Source organism: Anas platyrhynchos, chromosome 6 (genome assembly GCF_047663525.1).
Source record: "Anas platyrhynchos isolate ZD024472 breed Pekin duck chromosome 6, IASCAAS_PekinDuck_T2T, whole genome shotgun sequence".
NCBI classification, from domain to species: Eukaryota; Metazoa; Chordata; class Aves; order Anseriformes; family Anatidae; genus Anas; species Anas platyrhynchos.
Window position 1 is genome coordinate 33,452,599 of NC_092592.1, and position 17,103 is coordinate 33,469,701.

The 17,103-nt window shown below is 33.5% G+C and overlaps 1 protein-coding gene across 18 annotated transcripts in view; it reads left to right on the forward strand.

The window, feature by feature from the left end:
- The window catches only part of ATRNL1 (attractin like 1), a 493,325-nt gene that overhangs the window by 143,402 nt on the left and 332,820 nt on the right, over positions 1-17,103 (forward strand). For 17 of the 18 annotated variants that reach the window (XM_072039818.1, XM_072039817.1, XM_072039820.1 and 14 more), the window contains one exon: positions 12,465-12,558. In XM_072039818.1, the coding sequence (XP_071895919.1) occupies positions 12,465-12,558 (94 nt within the window). Of the gene's footprint in view, positions 1-12,464; positions 12,559-13,436; positions 13,706-17,103 lie in introns of those variants that run through there. The other variant, XM_038181301.2, reaches the window with a different exon arrangement.

Consider the following 17,103-nt stretch of genomic DNA (forward strand, 5'->3'; position numbering starts at 1 on the left):
AGCATGAGAATTCAAGAGCTAATTAATGAAGATTTAGCACTTTTATAGATATCATAGAGTTATGGCAGTTTGATTTACATTACATTACTTTACCTGTGTGTAAATCTGACTGTTTCTCAAATATTAGCAGTAATTCTATTACTTTCATTGATGAAACCCTATTACTTTCATCAAGTCCTGCATGCTATTGTGTAGCCTAGTTTCTGGCAATGATAGATGAGTTGCCATGCATTCTTATTTTTGTATTTTTCAGTTTTACCTGGTACAGATTTATTTTCATGGGTAAGGAGTATTCATGAATCATATTTTGTGTGTGCTCTTTTAGCTGTGTGAAAAACGTAAAGTGTACAGTCATTGGCTTCCAAAAGATGTTCACAGTGGAGCTAGGCAATTTTCAGCTGTCCAGAAATGTAATGATTTTGTTTGTTAGGTCCTGCCTCTTTTGTGTATTTCAGAATAAAATAAATGTGCATCACTTAAGAAGACATGTTTACCTTGTGTTGAAAGAAATTTCAACAGTTCACATAGGTACTGTGTGTAGGCTAAAAAGATGCTAGCGTCTGATTAAGCGTTGACAGTTCTAAGTTTAAGATGACATTTTTCTGAATTGCCTTTACTTTATACTCAAATAAACATTTGACTACACCCAGAGTCTTGTTCCAAATGTAATAGAAGTAAAGAAATAAGAAAAAGTAGGCATTTTATTTGTTTGTCATTTCTCAATCTACCATTCTAGATTTTTCTAGATGCTGAGAAGGTCATGCTCTCTCTTGTTACTGTAACCACTCGCAGCTTCTGTATTATTCTCATAGTTCTAAATGCAGAGACTGCAGATCTAACCGATTTGCAGTCAGAGTTTCCAGCATCTCTTTGTAATCCTTCCGCAGGAAAATCCTTGAAATATGTCTCTTGACAGCTGGCAAGCCTGACAGGTGACATGCAGCGTGGTATTTTCCATACTGCAATTTTACAGCATAAAATAATTTTCTTATTTATTTATTTATTATCTGGTTATACACCTATCAGTAAGAATTAGATCAGAGATGCTACATCAATCAGAGATATGACAGACAATCCCAGTGTAACAGGAAGCCATGGAGTTACTGATTTGAATCCTTAGACCACCAGCAACATGAAAGAAGAGTAAAGAAGTTGTCATTTTGCACTGAAATGGTCATCCCTGTCCATAAGACTCTTGGAAACCTCCTACAGGCTGTTGAGAAAATAGCTTTTAAGGCATCACACAAATAATTTTCCAACTGTTAGAATGAGGATTCTCTTGAAAAAAAATAATTTGTAATGACATTTCTGTTTGATTGCAGTTGATTCTGCCTTCATTTTCTGAGTGGTAAATGCAATACATTACAATGCAAGACCACATTAGTTATTTAAGTGAAGAAAAAACTTCAGCCACAGTTGAATGCATTAAAAATCAGTAGTGTTTTGTACCTCCTAATGGCTAATACAGAGAAATGATTTGCTGACTTCTTTACATTTTGTGCCGTTTTTGTCTGATAAATTGTGCAAGACATTTCTCTTCTTTGGGCTTTTATCCTGAATGACCAAATACACACAAATAGTTGCAATCACCAGTTGTTGATTTTAGTTGTTTTTCTCTTTGCATTGGAATAATTTTTTGACATTTAAAGCCACTGTGAATAGTTACTGAGTGGTTTAAGTTGTTTTGCTTTTCATACTGCCTTATAATAATCTTTGATTTTTTTTTTTTCCTGTTATTTAGGAAGTTATGTATTCTCTTTAGATAGAGGAGAACAAATAGCAGTCTTTTAGCCAAAAACTTCCTTTCATCAAATTTTCAAAATTGGCAATAGAGAAGCAGCTCTCTTTTTCAAGAAAATTTAAAAATAAAATATACTATGCCTTTCATGTCTGAAGAAGTCTGCTTAAACACATCTCATAGAGGACATGCAACAATGAAGATACACAAACTGATCAGTTTGTATTTTTCCTTAACAAAACTACAGCAACAAAATCAAATAAAGCTCTGGTGTTTTAGTTTTTCGTAAGTAAAAGTTTGTCTGTCACATCCGAAATTTCTTATTTTTCAGCAATTCTAACTTTATCTTTTGTTTTTCTGTGAAAAAACTCTTCAGAAACAAGAAAACAAACGTAATTCAAGGAATAACATTTTTAACCTAATAGGTGTTTGAAAGAAACATCTCTCTAAATGTTTGTGTGCTTGAAGAACTGGTACTACATATCAGATACAGAGTTTAATTTTTGGCCTGAACTAACTAAACTCACAACTGAATCACCTGTAAAATTCAATGTGAAAGCTATTTATAATAACATACTTTATTTAAAAATGAAATGAGTAAGCAGCAAGAATGAAAAGGAAAGTGATATTTAGGAAATACTGTCCATGGATATTATTCCTGAATGATCCCAAGAATAAGCTATAAAAAAATCTGTACTCTCATCCCAAGAATATATTTATTTGGTATTGGCATGAAAGAGTCAAGTACAGCAAAATTCTTATTAATTTCTTAAGATTCTGTTCAGCTTATAATGAGAAAAAAAGATCATGTGTTTCAGTATTAATCTTCTGGGTTCTGTTTTCATTATCTACTTGAATAAAACAAGTTATGGTTTTCCAACCTGTCTTTATAATATTAGTTGCTGATGACTAAAGACAGCAACATGTCTTGAGGGGTATATCAATGATTGCTTGAGAGGTATTTATTACAAAAATTAAAAATAAAAAAAAGCAGTTCAATTTTCAGGATACATGCTTTAAGCAGAAGAAATAATGAAATACAGATATTGCAGAGCTATGTTGCTCAAATGTAAAAATGTATTAAGAATAAATGCAAACCTTTACATGGAGAAGCTTTCTATGAGATTGTGTTGGTGTAACCATTATATGTTTTAGTTTCTGGAACAGAAAATCATCCTGTTTCTTGTTTCTCAGATAAAGCATTTAGCACAGTATCCTTTATTTTAATTTTTATTTTATTTATAAATATGCTGCTTTTAGAATATATGTATCAGTTCAAAAAGCTAAGGAAATTTCACTTGTGCTTTTTAATTGTTTAACTTAGTCACATGGTCTGAACTTGGGTAGACCTGTGCGCTGTCAAGAGTTGGACTTGATGATCCTTAAGGGTCCCTTCCAACTCAGGATATTCTATGATTCTATGAACTGATTTTTTTTTTTTTTTTTTTTTTTTTTAGCAAAAAGAATAATCATTTTACTAGTAATCAAATGATCTTGGTAGGCTTAGGTCACAGTCAGGTGAAACTGGCTGTGTTTTGCAGTGACTGTAAACACCAGGAAAGAAGTTAAAATCACATTCAGGTTTGGGTGAATTGCTTATTTTGAATGGGAACATGAGCATTCCTATATCCAGTGGGTTATCCTTTCAAAGATATCCCATTGGTATTTGCCCATCAAAGAAGAGCAGGATGCAATGCAACTGAGAGAACAGATTTGTTGCATATTGAAAAAATTACCATATTGTAGTGAGCAGCTAATGTTACTAAAATGGCTGCCCACGTGATTGAGAATATTTGCCTTTTCCAGAACAAATTTTTATGCAATATTGATATGGAAAAACAACGATCAATTTTTAATGAATATGGGGAAAAGCTGACCCTGCTTTAGGGGATCGTGCATGTGTATTACATATGTGGTGATAGTGGTTGCAGAATTTGTGCATATCCTACCTATATAATTCTTAAAGCTATGTCTATTCCTTCTATCTTTTCTCTCTGGCAAGTATATAACAACTATACCATAATATTGCATGAATATACATAAATAAGGTTTTTGTTTATTGTGTGCCGTTATTGGTCTATAAAAGTAAAATGCCGTGAGGCGAATGAAAGAGAAAACTCAAGATAAGTCATAAAAAATAGAATAAAATTAGTTATATGTGCTAATTAGTCTAATATAACGGGCTTATCTTGAAGGTTAATCATGCCACTATGAAATGATAGTTGCATTTGACCTGTGTGTACCTTTTGGAGTGTTTACTATTACTTTCTAATAACAGCTTTCTTTCAACACTTACTTTTATTGCTCAGTTCTATTCACTCAAGTTCTTTAGCTTTATTTTAGTGCTACTCAATTAGTAAGATTGCATAAGCATTGCTGAGCACATCTGTTTGCTTTTATAGTGTCTGTCTTAAAGATTGGATGGATGTATTTCTTATAAAGTAATTATTGAATGCTAACAGGGTATCGGGCTTCTAGCTGAATTTACACTTCTAGAAGAAAAAAAAAAAAAGATGACCGGGCAGTTTTGTTATGCTAGTAATGTAAAAAACAAACAAAACAAACAAACAAACAAAAAAAAACAACCAACTGGCTCAGAAGGGCAGTTCTCATATCAGTAGACTAATGGATTACATAAGTGAACGTTTACAGTGAAACTGAGTATGACAATGTTGTATCTAATATGTTTAAACTTGCAATTTCATACTTAGTCTTGCTGCATGAGAAAGCCTGGACGTCCTTTTTTGATACACCTTATGCCTTGCACATTAGCAAAATTAACGAAATATACACCTGAATATTTAATAGCTTTCATTATCATAGCTTTCCTTTAAAAAAAAAATCATAACAACAACAAAGCCAGCAAGGTGTCTTAAAGGAATTTTTAGCTACTGGTTTAATTATCTTTGAAGTAAACAAACATATTAAGTTAAAGTACCATTAGTAGTGAGCTCTGTTTCAGAGAGAACTCACTCTTGCAGCTTTATGTTAGAGATGGGGGCTAAGCAATAAATGTTTTTAAACTCAATTGTCTAAAATGCGTACTTCGTGGAAATGGTGATGGGTATTCTTTAGTTGTCAGCATCAGCAAGAATGTTTATATGCTGAGCTAGCAACTCAAAATCAATTGTGCCATGGATTTATTATTTAATAAATTCTATAAGGTTGTGATGTTACAGCATGGATTTACTCTACTGGATTATATTGTTTTCACAGAGTCTTCCTGTTTAATTAGAATCACCACATTGTACAGAACAGTAGGATGAACTGCTATTTGACTAAAACTAGAATAGTACTTGCTGGGGTGGTTTTTAGTGGTTGTTGCTGGTTTTAAAGCTCTAACGTGACTTCTGTTAACATTTAAAAATAAGATGTCAAAAATAGGTTACATTTGTATGTTTTAAGCATATTCATAGGTTTTGTATCTTCAATATTTAATGATTTCTTAAAATGGTAGCATGGCAGCTAAGTATTTAAAATAATTGCTTTATGTATGCACAATCTCAGTTGGAAAGGATTTGCAGGGTTTTTTTTCACTGAGACCTTGATTCGTAATAATACCTGTATCATTTGATATGTACTTATTTTAAAGAAAATTTCATGTTTTTTTGAGTTATAGAAGTTCTACACCAAGGTGTTTAATGGTGGAGTAAATAAAGATACATCAGATGCTACCAGTAATGTGGAAAAAGTCCTGAAGTTGAGCCCGTTTCACTATTTCTGTCCTAAGGAGAAACATGGATGTACAGTAGTGCACAGTTGCACTTTTGCAACAGCCTTACAACATAGTTATACTCATCTGTAGAGAGTAACATTTATGAAAAAATATCTTACACCTCTGCTCAAGGAGAGTCAACTGGAGCCTTCTCTAGGCTCCTCCTGAGCCTTGTCTTCTCCAGGCTGAATCCCAGTTCTCTTAGCTCTCTTAATAAGAAAGATGCTTCAGCCCCTTTATTGCCTTTGTGGCCCTGTTGCCATCTTCTGGTTTTGTTTTATTCCTATGAAATTATATTCATGGACTCCAGAGCCACTCTATGAAACAAACAAAACCATTATAGCAGGGGGATGATTGGGAGATTTGTTACAAGAGTGCACCCTATAGCTACAATAAAATAGTTGACAAGGGTGGCGTTAATGGGATGTTAAATCTTGCCAGTGTCGGGGATCATTTCCAGCACCTACAGAGGACTGAATTTCTAAGGTATACCTTGAACATAACGTTGATGAGAACTCATTCTTAAAACTCACCCCAGAGGCAGTTTATATAATTTTGAATCATGTTTCTGTTTCCTGTATTCATGTTTCTTAGTTGTGATAGAGGTGAATAGCTCAGTGGCTCCAAAATACTGCATCTAAAATTTAGAGTTATACTTTCAAGAATAATTCTTTAGCTGATATAATTAAAAAACAAACAAACAAAAATATGATATAATTCATGTAAATTTTCAAAGTTGATTTAAAGAATGTACACACATTTGGGAAGGAATTTCCAACCTAAATGAAATCTCCATCAGAATAGAACAATATATTTTGAATTAAATGTTGTGTCCATATTCTGTTCCTCTTTTTTTTTCTCACATGAAGTATTAGAATAGCGACCATTCTAATTTTGATGCTTTTTGGGGGGGGGAACATAAGCACCAGTAACAAATTTTTCTGAGTTTTCTGGATTATAATTTATTTTGGAAGGTGTAAGGTTGATGCTAATATTGCCTAATAGATTGTTCTGAAATCCAGCAGAAGCTGACATTTATTTTGAGTCTCAAGCTTAACCTTATAATTAAAACCTCTTAGCCCTTTGTGAATAGTGAAATAGAGAATGACAGATGTACTTCTTTCCCATGAGAGAAGAAAGACACGATATGCTATTAATCCCTGTTGTAAGCTAGAGGTGTGATTAATTATTTTACTTAAAATATATTACCCAGTCTTAACTCACTGTTATTATTTAAGATCAATAGTGTATCGGTATGTAGATTTTTACTTTTATTTTAAATGAGAAGAAAATTCTGTATATTTCAGTTTTAACCATTTGCTTCTCAGATATTCATTTCTGGATTCTGAATACTGAATATGACTTGAATTAGGAGGAAATAAGGAATGTGAACAACATTTAACACTGTTAGAATGTTACCTTACATTAAACTTCCTGTAAAGCTGAAACAGGATTTCAGGCTATTCTCTGCAATGATTACTCTCAGGAGAGATTTGAGAGAGAATTAAGATCATTGTGACTTTCTGAAAATGTTTGAGTGTGCTGATCCTGTGAATGCTGGAATATGTACGTACAGCAGTAGAGTCTGATGTACCCTGCAGATAGACCCGTCTCTTCTGTAGCATCTTGTTCCATGGTTCACCTACTGGAACACATCAAAAGTTATAATGGCAGTGACACAACAAACAGTTTTCTGTGTTGATGGTGTGCTTTTCTTCTTTTTTTTTGAGGATAGGACCAAAATTTGTCTCCCTATATATTTTTATATATATATATATATATATATATATATATTTTATAAAGAAAAAAAAATCAGTCTTAGAATGCTTTTCCCTGCTCTGGAATAATAAGTGATGTTTTCTTTCTGTTTGTTTCCACTCTCCCAAACATTTTTTAGAGATGCAGTATGAGTTTTCAAATGCTTTAGCATGTGCCTTGCTTTGACTCCCAATAGACAAGTTTCCATTGGCGTCAGCAAGACCAGCCTTAGACCACAGCTGATGGTTTGAAAAACCTTTTTTCTGTTTGTCTTGGTTAGGAAGCAAAAAAAAAAAAAAAAAAAAATCATTCTCAGACCAATTCACTTGGGCTCAATTACTTATAAGATGAGAGTAGTCTAGGAGTTTACCTTTGTATGATTTGTTAACCAGGATTTGCAATGGATAAGATTTTGGGAGGTTTTCTTCTTCCTTTTGGATCCTTATCTAGAAGCATAAAGATTATTTCTGTTTCTACGTAATTTCTACTAACCCAGCAGATCTGTTTGTCTAAGTGTGCTTCATGTTCTAATTTTAAGTCAGTGTCCCAAATGAAATATTTTTTCTTAAGAATTGGATATTCTTTAAAGCATAATCATGATAGAGAATGAATCAACTGAATGTCACTTGAGAGATGTGGTAAAGCAGATTCACACTGTACCTAGTCCAGCATCTGTAAGAAATACAATGTTGTAGAACACTAAGACACACAAATCAGAAATTTTCCTTGACAGTGTCTCAGATATGTTAATTGATGTGGCAGACAGACCCAGAAAATCAAAAGCAATAATGTGATCCTCCCACCACCTAACATTAAGTAGTGGGAGCCTGGGATTTTCAGTCAGAAATCTCTGCTTCTGTGCAATTCTACTCAGACTCTTAAACCTTTTATTAAATATAAATGAAAAAAGAGGGAAATATTTGAAATGTAAAGTTTTAAGTAAAGCTTTCATTTTAACTCTTATTTCCTTTTCCTTTAGCTTTAGGGAGTTCTTACAAAGAAGAATCCTGATAAATATTTCTTTAAATCAATATTAAAGGTAACTGTCCTTTTTAGCAGAAAAAAAGCTACTTGATGCAAGCTTTAGCTGCAGCTGCTGCTGCTGGGATTTAAGCCTCATTCCTTGAACACAAATGCATGGGGATTGAGGGAGGTGGGACCACATAAAAACAGAAAATGTAAATTTCATTTCTTGTGCTGAGTTCTACCAGCTGAGAATGCTTGCCTCATATGCTTTAAAACTGATTCTAAGGTTTGGTGTTTTTCTACTAGCATTAGACTGTGAAAGATATTGCTGTAGCTACTGTTTTAACTACTGAGTTACAGTCCTATCAGAAGAGAAATGTTTTCACTGAGAAAGATTAAACAGAGGGGTTAAAAAACAAGAAGCAGAAGGCTTTGGGTTCCACATGCATTTTCACCAATTTCAGACTCTGTACAGTTATGAGCTGAATTGCTTGGCTGTGTGGTCTGGACTTTTCTTTTTTTTTTTTTTTTTTAAAAAAAAAAAGAAAAAGCATTCATATATTTGTACATTGTAAACTTTTGTCTCACCCAACCAATACACAGGTGTCTATACAGTACATAATGAAAAATCTTCTTGAGGTAGGAGATGCCTGTTGAGCTGAATTTCAAACATCCTTTCCTGATAAAACAGTAACAGGAACGCATTCTTGCCTGGATGTTTTCAGTACAGATGTGGAATCACGGGCAAGGATTTACTTAACGACCCAATATGTTTATGTGTACTGGTGCTATCATTTTAGATTCTGTAGTTCTTGACCTCAGGATTGCCTTACTTTGAAATCAAATGTTGGCTTAGGTTGCAGTTTACTAATTAGTAGACATGGTTCATATTCAAAATTCATAATTTCTTTTGTATTATTGGAAAGTAGGCCAGTGGAAGAAACCTGCAGTGTTGCACAAAGATAATGATATCTATTTTTTTTTTCCACTGAACATAGTGTAATATTGTGTTGCTTGTGCTGTTGTGTTTGTTTGATAGCATGTATTTAGATTTACTTCAGTAACAACAGCTAAGGCTTATACACATTTTGTTTTCTAAATTAATTCTCACATAGAGGTCCACAGATCAGTAGGAATCCAGTTTTCAATAAGACTGCCAAGCCTGAGATAAATTAAATTATGCATTAAACAGAAGTTGTCCATGTGACATTTTAAAAACAATGTAAAAGTGATTAACTCATGATGTCCTTTTTCAAGGTATTGTCCAGGGAGCAGTTAAATTACTAGGAACTTGATTGATAAAAGTAATTGCTGTTCATCTTGTAATAAAAGAAAATTAGCTGCTGAGCTAATCTGAACTAGGCTTTTAATTGACAAGGAATCCAGAACACAAGGTTCTGAGTCTTCTTACTCCTTCTTTCTTCTCCTTTTCTATCCATACTAATATTAGCACCATGTATGCTTCATATACATGTCACGAGAATGTAGGTGATGTGGAGCAGCTGTGTTAGTGTTCTTGGGGAGAGAGACTGAGCTATGAAAGTACCCTTTATGAATATACCCTCTATTTGTATGTATTATTAATACACAGAAATCAAAATTTAGACATGACTCCATGGGAATATAGGTCCATCAGCTATTTATCTTTAATGGTTCTCAAGTATAAATCCAGGATACTCTAGTGGTAGGGACAGAGTGCAGTGACCAAAGCATGATGCACTTTAAAATGGAAGGAGAAATCTGGCTGATTGGAGAGCAGAGTATCTGTTGGACTCCTGTGTGAGCAGGCACATAGTACACTAAAGTGCACTATATAGATGCTGGTTTGATTTAGATGTCCATGGGGATAAGTGGTACTGAGAAGTTTGCTTTATCAGTAATTTTGTGCAGTGGGTAGGACGTCATGTCGAAGGAAATTGTTTTGTTCTTTCAGAAAGTCTCATATTGCTATATCTAGTGCGTTTGCAATATATACTTCCTTTTATGACTTTTTTTTCATGATAATAAAGATGCATAGTATCCAAAGGATTTTGTAATTTAATGGTTAAATACTTTTGCTAAATAAAAGCTACTCTAGTAAAGGAAGTTCCACTCCCACATTTGTGATCTACTTCATATAAAGTTACAACTATATGAGTAATAATTAACATTGGTTGGCAATAGCTTCTGTATTTGTCAACTTATTGACAGCTTTTGGATTTTTTTCTGCAATGCAGCCTTTTAGCTCCCTTAGTTTTTATGCTGTCTCATAATACTGCTTCACTATTAATAACAAATAACCAAAAGTAGAATGAGCTGTTAGGAATATATTCCTTTGCTTTTCATTGATCATATAGCAAAGATTTTATGCAACTAAAATTAACTTTTGAGAACAGGCTGAAAGTGTCTAAATAGTCATTCCATGAAAATGTAGAGAGGAAGACGCAAATGGATTTTGGAAAACATAACGGATTAAAGAGGAGTTAAACTTCAATGAACATCTGTCGTGAAGGGTTGAAATTGTACTTTGAGTGTACTTACCTGTGAAGAAGCAGTGAGATGGGTTCAGATAATTTTATATGTCTCATATGCAGGCTGTAAGAAGTGTTTTAAAACTCCTGTAAATTTTGTGGATTTACTGCATGTCATGCATCCATACTGTGAACAGTAGTAACTGCAAATATCACACCTTCACCTAGGACTCTGAATTCTTCCTATATTCATTTGGCTCCTGTTTTCCTTGGTGGCTACAACCATGACTGAGGAGGAAAAGCACCTCCAGAATGCTTCTCAAAAGGGAAGCCCTGGACAGTGTAAATCTCTAGTACCTCTTTAATAAGAACCCTTCTTTTAGCTACAGCTAGCTATTTAACAAGTTTGGAAGGTTGAACAAATCTTACAATTCCTGGCATTGAAAAAAATTGTCAGTGATACCTTATGCATTATTGTGGTTCTAGTCTGGCTTGCCTTTTTTTCCTTTTTATTTTTAGGTTGCGGCAGAGAGATTATAATGTGTGTGGTATGGGATACTGCCACAGAATTATTCATAGTGTATTATCCTTTATCAGTAGAAAAGTAACAGTAAAACTCAATTCCTCAGAGAAAAAATAAAAATAAAAACTAGATTTCAATATTAAGATTAATAAGTGGAAAATAAACTTCTATTATATACAGGTCACTACTTAGTATTATATCTACTCCCAAGCAGGAGCCCATGTATTAAATCTTTTATCTTAGTTGTAATGAAAACTTAAATGAAAGCATAATATGATCATCAATGTAGGTTCAGAATTGCTTTGTATTAAAGAAAGACTTCAACTGTAGTGTGATTAACAGCAGATCAATATTCCAGTATGAGGTGGGGACTTAATGACATATTTACCAGAGAGAGGTTATTAAGTTTTGTATGCATGGGTAGAAAAGAGGGACGACTGCCTAAACAAAGTAGTCATTCCTATAAACATGGGAAAGAAAAAAAAAAAAAAAAAAAGAGGAAAAAAAAAAAAAGACTTGAGATGGGAATCAATCAGGCAACAAGAGTGGCAGTGGAGAGACCACTGTGGAGAGATTTACTTTAGCCATGGAGTTTAAAAAGAATTACTTGTGTGGAGTAAATGAATGACTTGAATGGAGTAAAAGAATGACTTGAGTGTAGTAATGATGTCAATCCCCTCCAGTTCCCTTCCAAGCTTCAGGATTTTATATATGTCTTTAAATTCTAGAATACTCTTATTGTGAACCCATAGCTATTGTATTAACTATAGTTAATATACAACGTGTATTGATATAGCATTAACTCAGCCTTTGTTCAAATGGTTTCAAAGCATTCTTTCTGTTCTCTCTTGTCAAAATTAAGAGTTCCAGACATTTTAGAAAGCATCTGCAATGATACTTTCTGTACATTTGAAACTAATAGAATCTTGACATTGCTTTTGCCATTGGTCAGGATTTCATCCGAATAGAAAAGATGTGTTAATAACTTTTTATGTTGGTTTCCGTGTTGTCATACTAAAGCATGTTGAAATTGTAGACTGTAATGGCTCTTCTCAAGCTGCTGTGCTTTATATTGTCAATAATCTGCGGTGGAGAGCACCGCAGAGTGGAGACACATGCAGAGTTCTTTACAGAAAATAAATTAACGTGCTAGTACAATGTTCTTCAAAGAAGATTTCAATTGAAATAATGACATTTTTTAAAAATACAGCTTGTAGGAAATGTCTTAGGATATAGCATTAATATTCATGAAAAATCCTTTGGTTATAAAGTATAATATAGGTGGATAAATCCTTTTCTCTTTTGATTTTGTAGCTTGCACATGCAGTGGACATGCAAATATTTGTCACATGCAAACAGGAAAATGTTTCTGCACAACCAAGGGAATCAAAGGAGATCAGTGTCAACTGTGAGTACAATTGAATGTAGCCTGAAATTATTGTAAATCATGCCTAGTGTATAGTGTTTTTTTCTTTTTTCCTTTTGTTTTTGATTCTGGATTTTGTGATTTATCTGACAAAATTTTAGTGATTAATCGAGTGTTTCCTGCATTTCTAACAGAAGTTCAGTATTAATTAGTGTTTTCTTAAAGAGTAACATCACAAATATCAGAAACAGTTTGCATATGCTACAGATTTAAAAAAACAAACAAACAAAACAACAAACTTGTAAAAAGAAGTAGTTGCAGAACTACCTCTCATCGTAATCGTCTTTTTTTTCTTTTTTTTTTTTTTTTTTTCTCTTAACTGGGTGGATTTTAAGTTAAAAATGTCTGCAAAATAGGTAATTATATTCAATATGTTTGTCACATATCTTCATCAGGATCTACAGTAATTAGATTTTTAGCATTTTGGAAATATGTTTAGGTAGACAGTATTTTAGAAAATTTTCCACATCATTAAATACAGAACATGGGATTGTATAGACTTGTCATAGAAAGTACAATTATTTTTTTTTTTCTGTACTGAAATAGCATATTGCCTTTGTTTAAAAGAGGAGTTTGCAAGCTGAAGAATAACTTTAAGCATAAAAAATAGGAGGACTAAGAACAAGGAACAACTGAAGTGAAGTAACTTATTAACAACTCCCTAAGGTTAACTTTGAAGAGCCTTCTATTTTTTTTTCAGTTCCTTCTGTCATGTACATCCAATAACTATGATTTTTGTACCTTAAAGTTATAAACCTTTTAGGATTACAGTTATTTTAAACAGTATCTGTCCCCCAGATTGTCTCAGCAGTTTTGGTTGGAACTGGGGAAAAAGGCTAATAAAGCTATTTCCTCTCCAGCAGGGAGAAGGGTGTATTCTAACTGACATGAGGCAGATGAGACACTTTCACTGGATTTGCAGATTCATTCTTGATACACTTAATTAACTGGCTTGCATTCTAGCCTTAACACCTTGCTTGATAGTAGAGTAGAGTCAAGGAACAAAAATACCTGATGCAGAGGCTATGTGTTTATTCACAAGAACGAGCTGTGCTGACAGGTATACTCTTCAGGTCATACCTCTGGGACTTTGTGTCTAGCTAATTGGAGACTCAAGATGAGAAAGGAAACAAAGACAAAAGCTGAAGAGTTACATTTTCTTGAAACTCTGAGTTAAATCTTCACAGATAAGTTACTCCCCTCCTCCCCCCCCCCCCATCTTTTTGTGTCCAAACACTCAATCAGTTCTAGATGTTAATGATTACCAGTGTGCAGCATGGGAATGTTTTTGCCATTTTGCTTGTATACAAGGAATAAAAAAAAAAAAAATCTACTCCTGTATTCATCATAAGACTCAAACAACAGGAAGGAGTTGGTTTGCTCATAGTAATCATTATTACCATTAAGCCTGAAGAACTTCTTCTAGATGTCTTTGTCTTGTGTCTGTCTCATCTGCAGCTTTTCTGATCTGATTGGAAACTTTTAGTTGAATACGCTTGGTTTCATTGCTCAGATATATTGGTGTACTGTCCTGAGTTTGTCTGTCATAAAATATTCTTATATTACATTTATTAAACAAGAAGAGAGGAGGTGGTTGTGGTGGTGGGTTTTCCTGTTTTGGTCAAGAGTTACAGCAATTCCACAATATGGAGAAGAGTTTTGAATTTTGACTTTTCAAGAGTAAACTTTAAATTGCAATTTCAGACTGAAAGTCTCCTATTTTGTTTCACATAATACATTCCTCTTCCTAGTTTCCTACATAGATCAAATGCTTACCCAGGGCAAGCTGTGCTATTGAAGCTTTGGAATTCCAAATATTTTCTTTTGGATCAAATAAACTCTGTAATGAAGCTGTTTTCATATTGTTTTTGGCTGTGATCAAATTTCAGTTTGTGAGCTTCACATCCATTGGGTTCATAGACAAATATTAGCATAAAAATTGAATTTCTTGGCTTAAATCCTTTCCTTATGCTGTTCTTTAAAAAAAAAAAAAAAAAAAGAAAAGAAAAAATATACAAAAACAAACTAAAAAGACTGTGAAGACTGTATACTTTATGACAGCACATGCAGAAAGAGACCAGCTCCTGTTACAGACACTGAATATATTACAACACTACCTAAGATAGTGTTTCAGTACTATAGAGTAACTGTTAAGACCACTGGATTTCCCCAAGGAAAGCTGGTAACCATAAATTTAGATTTTTAGTACATATCATCAAACAATACGCTTAGGCTTTTTCATTTTACTTGGTTTGAGAAAGTGTGAAACTATTCATGTCTGAACGTTTCAGTCAAATGTTATTTTTGAATTATTTCCCTTAGAATATCAAAAGATGAGGAACATAAATAGGCCACTCCTGAACTGCTGAATCTGGTCCTATACTGCTACCTCATTTGTAAACATCGTATGAAGAATGTGAACTTAATCAAATTCATATTATACCTAAAAAAAAAATATAAAAACTATTTTCTCTGTGAAAATTATCCTTACATTCAACACCTGTTTTGAAAGCCCCATATTATATTGTCAGAGTACATACGCTGGTTTTATCTGGAAGGTAAGGATGATTTTAAGTCTGCTCAATGCTTTACTCATATTCATTACTTTATTATATTCTGCATAAATAATCTGGAAATTGATTCAAGTGAAGTGTGAATACTGTTCTCCGTAGCTCTGTATAAAATGCTTTTTTGCCACTCATTAGATAGGCTGTTGTGCAATCTCAGCAGCAAACCTATAACCTTGTGATTTCTAAAATAAGGATTTCTGTGAAAATTTGAAACTCTAGCTGTTCGGTGTGAAAGTTAGATTTATATTCCTGTCAAGAACCCTATTGATTAGAAAGTCTTAGCTGCAGGGCTGTATGTTATCTCCCTCTTTCCCTCCCTTTGTCTCTTCCTCCCTCCCTCTTGTGCTTTTATAGCTGCACTCATGTGCAGTACTCACCATGCCTTAGGGGCAGAGGTTTTGGGAAATCAAGGAGACCCTACAACATGCGTTTTTCTCCAAGTGAGAGCTGCAGCAATCTGTAGAGAAAACAAGTAGTTTCTTGTCTTGGGACTGGCAAACTGTCTGCTCTCACTGACAGCCATTATTATTATTATTATTATTATTATTATTATTATTATTATTATTATTATTATTTGTTAGTATTTCTCCCCTCAACTCTCAACTTAAAAACAGTCTTAATGTTGCTTGTCTTCTTGGAGGCTCTTATATACACATACATATATACATGTATGTGTGTATATATTACCCATCTCAAGGTTGTCTTAATCTCCGAATTGTGCTGTTGCATACCAAATAGCACAGTGGCATTTTAAATCAGAATTATTGGTCTAAAGCAGTTCATAGGATACACTTAAATTCTGTTTTACAATGTCTCTTTAATGGCATGTGATACATTTTTTTCAAAATATAAATATTTAAATTTCCTTTAAGTAGGTAATTTCAGTTGATGAAAAACTCTAGTGTTCTACTAATCAGGAGAACCTAACTTGAATGCTTTGATTATTTAATGTAACTAGATTATAAACCAACATAACATGATATGAAGAAAAAATCGTTTTCTTAATTTTAATAAGAAATACTCATTAATAACAAGAGGAAAATAATATTGTCTTTAAACATATTTTAAAGTGCAAACTATTACTTTAGAGTAAGTATGTAAATATTATATTTACTTAATTGTCTTCATTATTTCATTTGGTAACTGTTCTCACTCTCATTGAACTTCGTCTACAGAGGCTTCAAAGTTTCCATAAGTTTGAGTGTGTTCCTATGCAGGTTTATATACAGAGAGTTTTCAGGAGTGGGCCTATGGAAGGAATATGCTAAAGGAAAATTTCAAAGCTAAAATTTTGCTATTACATTAGAGGACTTCTACTGGAAGAAAAACATAAACATCACAGAATGAATTGAGTAGTTGCATCATTCTTTGAGGAGTTTGTGTGTCTGGGCTCTCCCTCACGGACAGCTTTCAGCTGTAGATGTGTGTAGCTTTTGTCATCCCTTGTAAACCTGTGTAAATATAGTCAAATTATGAGCTTATGAAACTCTAATGTTACAAATGCTTGGTGGAAATTCTTCACCGTAGTGAAATTTCATTTAATTTTTTTGTTTTTGAAGCTTAGTGGATTTTTCAAATTCTTCAGTCTTTACTCTAACATTTATTGCACTGTGTTTCAGTCAATTACAGCCATTGCCATAATTCTGGGGAAGGAATCAAACACTTTTATTAAGTACTTTCCACTCTGGCAGTTCGTAGGATGTTGGATTTTTTGCCATTTGATCATATTGCTCTGTTACTTTTACGTATAGGATGGTGTTTGGCATGAGGTTGTTTTCTCCTTGTTCCTGCTGAGTCCCGGCTTTGAGTTTTCCACATAATGGAAAACTTACTGTCCTTTCCATACTTATGTGTTTAGTTATTATTAGCTATTATGTTTCAAGAAGAATTCCAGCAAAATCTGGCATGTAGATCATAGTGAGTTTAGTGACAGCTTCTGTTCTTATCTAACATTGAA